The sequence below is a fragment of the Ruditapes philippinarum genome, unplaced genomic scaffold (genome assembly GCF_026571515.1).
Source record: "Ruditapes philippinarum isolate M1 unplaced genomic scaffold, ASM2657151v2 ctg3790_1_1_1_1, whole genome shotgun sequence".
In the NCBI taxonomy this organism is placed as follows: Eukaryota; Metazoa; Mollusca; class Bivalvia; order Venerida; family Veneridae; genus Ruditapes; species Ruditapes philippinarum.
In genome coordinates this window covers 97135-102230 of record NW_026863204.1, presented here as the reverse complement: position 1 = coordinate 102230, position 5096 = coordinate 97135, and the positions used below count along the sequence as shown (strand labels likewise).

At 33.6% G+C, this 5096-nt stretch overlaps 1 protein-coding gene across 1 annotated transcript; it reads left to right on the top strand.

The window, feature by feature from the left end:
• Positions 1-790: 790 nt before the first annotated feature.
• On the top strand, positions 791-2446 carry LOC132721460 (uncharacterized). The gene has a single exon (XM_060705767.1). It carries the CDS (start codon positions 791-793, stop codon positions 2444-2446), a length of 1656 nt encoding a protein of 551 aa, XP_060561750.1.
• Positions 2447-5096: the final 2650 nt, after the last annotated feature.

Here is a 5096-nt window from a genome sequence, read left to right as displayed (position 1 = left end):
TTTCCTGTTACAATTTAAAGGCTAATATATTCATGTATCTTATTATTATACAATGTGGAGACATAGAAATTCAACCCGGTCCGGGAAACTACCCATGCGGTGTGTGTCACAAAAGAGTCACCTGGAATGCAAAAGCCGTTCAGTGTGAAGACTGTGAAGTCTGGTTTCACAGTGCTTGCTTAAACATTGGCCCAAAAACATACCGTGACTAAGGTAGAGACAGTGTAGTATGGCTATGTAACACATGTGGACTACCAAATGTTGCTACATTCACATTTATAGATTTAGACTCTTATCATTCAACAAACCCATTTGATGAATTATCAAACTTAAGCATTGAATGTACTGGAATTGGTGAAAATGCATATACATCTCCTTCATAAAGAAATACAAACTCTAGAAATAAATCTACAAATTTAAATCTTACTGATATATTTAAGAATGGTAGTGTTTCATCTCATGAAAACAGTATTATGTCAGACCCAGAATCAAGTTTACAATCATCTCAGTGCATTTCTACTGATAAATCTACGACATCTTCTAGTGGTAGTTCATTATTGGTACGCAGGGGCGACACCCTATCATTTTGTGTCATAAACTTTCAAAGTATTAGGAATAAAAAAACTGATTTACATAACCTTATAGTTAGTATTGAGCCCGATATTATCCTCGGAAATGAAACTCATTTAGATCCAGCCGTTCTCGATGCTGAAATTCTACCTTACAATATACCACCTGAACACTCTTATAGAATTTTTCGAAAAGACCGCAAAGAACTTATTGAAAAGTCATGGTTTTAGTTAAACCGGGTTTAGACTGTGAAGACTGTCCAGATTTAGATAGTAACTGTGAAATTAAATGGGTGAAAGTCACAACTTCAAAACAATGTAATATACTAGTCGGTGCATTTTATCGTGAACCCAAGTCTCAAATCGAAACACTGAACGAACTTGATATCTCGCTTGGAAAAATAGGAAATAGTGAAAAATATCGGAACTGTAAAATTTTCCTTGGTGGGGATTTTAATTTAGGAGATATTGACTGGGAGTATGGTAATCCTACGTCGGGTGCTAAAGATAAAGCACATTGTGAAAAATTATGCTCAATATTAAATTTGCACTTTATAGAACAGGTAAACTTGCTACCTACGAGAATGAATAGAACTCTAGATCTTTTTATAACATCACACCCAACTTTGATTGAAAAATGTTCCACAGGACCTCCACTCGGTTTAAGTGATCATGATTGCCTGTTTGTTACATCAAAATTACGTGCAGTTACCAACAAGAAACAAGATCGAACTGTTTATAATTATAAAAAGGCAGATTGGCAAAAACTTAAAGATCTGACAAATGAATTTAAATCTGACTATCTAGCTAAATACCAGAATAACAGTGTAGATACAAACTGGGTCAACTTTAAAGATACACTTTTCAGAAACATGGACAAATGTATTCCAACTAAAAAACTGAAAAATAAACAAGATATACCATGGTTGCATAAAGATACAAAAAGAATGCTTCGTAAAAAAAAGCGTCTGTACAAACGCGCGAGGAAAACTAAATCGAGTGAAGATTATGAGGAATTCAAACTTTTCCGAGTGAAAGCAAGGAATAAACTGCATAGTGACTATCATAAATATTTGAACAACCTATTAGACCCGGAACAAGATTCAACATCAAAGAAATTTTGGAAATATATAAAAGCCCGGAAACAAGATTCAGTCAGTATAGGTACATTGAAATCCCAGGGTGTTATAGCAGATAGTGCAGAATCGAAAGCCAACCTTTTAAACAGTCAATTTAGTTCGGTATTCACAAATGAAAACTTAAAAAACATTCCAGATAAGGGACAGTCCCCATACATACCTATGAATGATATTATCATCAGCGAAAATGGAGTAAAGAAATGTATTGAACGACTAAATGAGCAAAAAGCAAGTGGTCCGGACAAAATTCCCATTAAAGTGTTAAAAACATTAGCATTTGAACTGGCGCCCATTATGACTAGTATTTTTCAGCAATCATTGTTAACTGGTGAAATTCCTCTGGACTGGAAACAAGCTAATGTAGTTCCTATCTTCAAGAAAGGTGATAGATCAAAACCTGAAAACTACCGCCCAGTCTCTTTGACAGTCGTTGTATCAACAATTCTTGAACATATAGTTGTGTCACAAATTATGAATCATCTTGATTCTCAAAGTATTCTACATGAAAATCAGCACGGATTCCGCTCGAAAAGATCTTGTGAATCTCAACTATTAATGACAAATGATGACATTGCAAAATCACTTAATTCCGGTACACAAGTGGATATGGCAATCTTAGACTTTTCATTTGATAAAGTTTCTCATAGACGTTTATCACACAAACTAGAGTATTATGTATTTCCGGTAATACTAGGCGTTGGATTGATTCCTTTTTATCTAATAGAACACAACAAGTAGTAGTGGACAACGCATCATCTGATATAGCCTCAGTAACATCTGGTGTACCGCAAGGAACAGTCCTCGGACCAACACTCTTTTTAATCTACATAAATGACATCGCAGATAATATTACATCAGGTATACGTTTATTCGCTGACGATTGTGTGTTATACCGGCCAATAAGTAACCAAAGTGACAACATAGCTCTCCAGGAAGATCTTAGTAAACTTGAAAATTGGTCGGACATTTGGCAAATGGAATTTAATGTTAAAAAATGCACCATTATGCAATTTTCATCTTCTCCACACAGAAAGAAATATGACTACAAAATGAAAGGCGAAAGCTTGGAAATAGTCAACCGGCATCCATACTTAGGGGTTGAATTCAGTGATAATTTGAAATTCAACGACCATATTAACAACATCACAAAAAAGGCAGCAAGTACACTTGGTTTTCTAAAGAGGAACTTAAGATACTGTCCTCCCAAAGTAAAAGAAAAGGCTTACATTAGCTTGGTCAGACCTAAACTGGAATACGCTTCTCCAATATGGAATCCTTTACAAAAGACTTAAGTTAAGCAGATAGAACAGATACAAAGAAACGCAGCAAGATGGGTATTGAATAGACCGTATAACCCACACAATCCTTCTAGTGTAACTGAACTAATAAATAAATTACAATGGCCCAGTCTTCAACAACGTAGAGTTTGGGCAGATGTGACTCTCATGTATAAAGTAGTTAACTACTTAATAGCTGTACCAGTATCGTACCACCCCACTATTGCCACAGTTCGTTCAACCCGAAGAAGTCACAGTATGAAATTCATCCCAATCCAATCTAGAATCAACGTTTATCAACACTCATTTTTCCCAAGAACTGTTAATACCTGGAATATTATACCGGATTCTTGTGTTACTTCTAAGAGCCTGGAGGCGTTTAAATCTTCCATCCAGCTCGTTCCAGTCGAACCATCATATGTTTAAATGGTCAACATCTTGAAAAGTGTAAATACATGTTGGTCAACTGACTTTTTAAGGGTGTAGTGTGGAACATCAGTTTGTCAATGGGACAGTTGTGATACAATTGTGTAAAATAGTTTTAAAAATTTATGTCGGAACACGCCACTCTACACCGATGTACAGTCTTCACCTCCTCGACGTCGATGTCTACTTCGTGGATTTTGTCGAGAAACCCCGTTGAAGTTGAAGTTGAAGTATCATTTTGATTCGAAAGGATAAGTCACTTGGCTTAATAAATACATTTAATTTAGATATTAATTTAAATTTATCTTCCGCTGTATTATGCTTGATGGTAAGGAAAAGATGGCCAATTTATTAGAACGCAGTTCACTTAATCAAAAGTATTGTTCGTAAATGTCATAATACAAAAGTTTTTTTTACACGTATTGAATGTTCCATGCAACGCAATGTGAAAAAACATCGAATGTTTCAAAATTCAAAATTTTGAATGATGGTACTTTTTCAATATTGCCGTTTTGGACGATCTTTAGAGAATCTTACTTTCTCTATAATATTAGGATATCTTATGGTCCAAACACTGGAAGTTTATAACATTTTATAATAGGTGAAGTACAGTAATTAATGTCATACGTACATTTATATATTCATTTCTCAAATAAATTCTTTGATGATGATGAGAATACATGTTTGGTTCTCAAAGTACGCTTTGCTGCAAACTATATATAAGTTTTTTTTTACGTTTCATTCTAACAGTGATTGGTATTGGAAATAAAAATGGTCTCAAATTATTTATATATTATTCAAATATATAAACATTTATATCAGTATAGCCATGTTACGTTTCTCAATATATTCAAGCAACGATTCAGGGCGTTTTTAGGGGTTCCTATTTTATCCTTTTATAGCACTACCTTAAGAAATCGTCTGCCAATATTTTTGAATTTTTTGGATGAAACAAAAAGTGATCAAATGTGTCGCCTTTATCTAGGCCATAACTTGACCAAAAAGCATTTAACTCGTCACGCATTTTATTTTTTAGAAAACAAAAACAACCAGTTTTTCATGGCAATATTCAGATTCAGAATTTCACTGAGTTGGACAGTTCCTTAATTCGTGATAAGTTTTGCAGTATTATGCTAGTAGTAAGATAATAAAGTTTTACATTTACGACTATCATTGACTTTTTGACTCATAATAATAACATTTTGTTTCTTTTAAACAGGTATTTTAATCCCTAAGTCTTATCTAACAGACTGCGTGATTTTTGTTTGTTCGGATTTAACAAAATGCAATAATGACGTGAGGTAAGAACATGTAATGAGTTTAAAGCTAAAATAGTTTGTATATAGTACATTCATTTTTATAGTATATTTCTAAATGACACTTAATGATTGATGTTTTTATTTCAGAGGTTTTTTTTGTTTTTAGCGGGAGGATAAACTGTGATTACCACTCGTGCATTTCATTATTTTCTTTATAAACTTCAACAGATGAAGAAAATATTTATATCTATATACTTTAAACTATGTGGTATATATGTTAGGAAAATAAAACAGATCTAAGTATCTAAACAAATGCATTACTGTATGGAGTTAAACAAATATAACGCAAGTTGCAGAATTGCAGCCCAGACAAACAGACAGAAAAATCATATCCAAAACATTATCTCAATGTTTACAATCAGCACA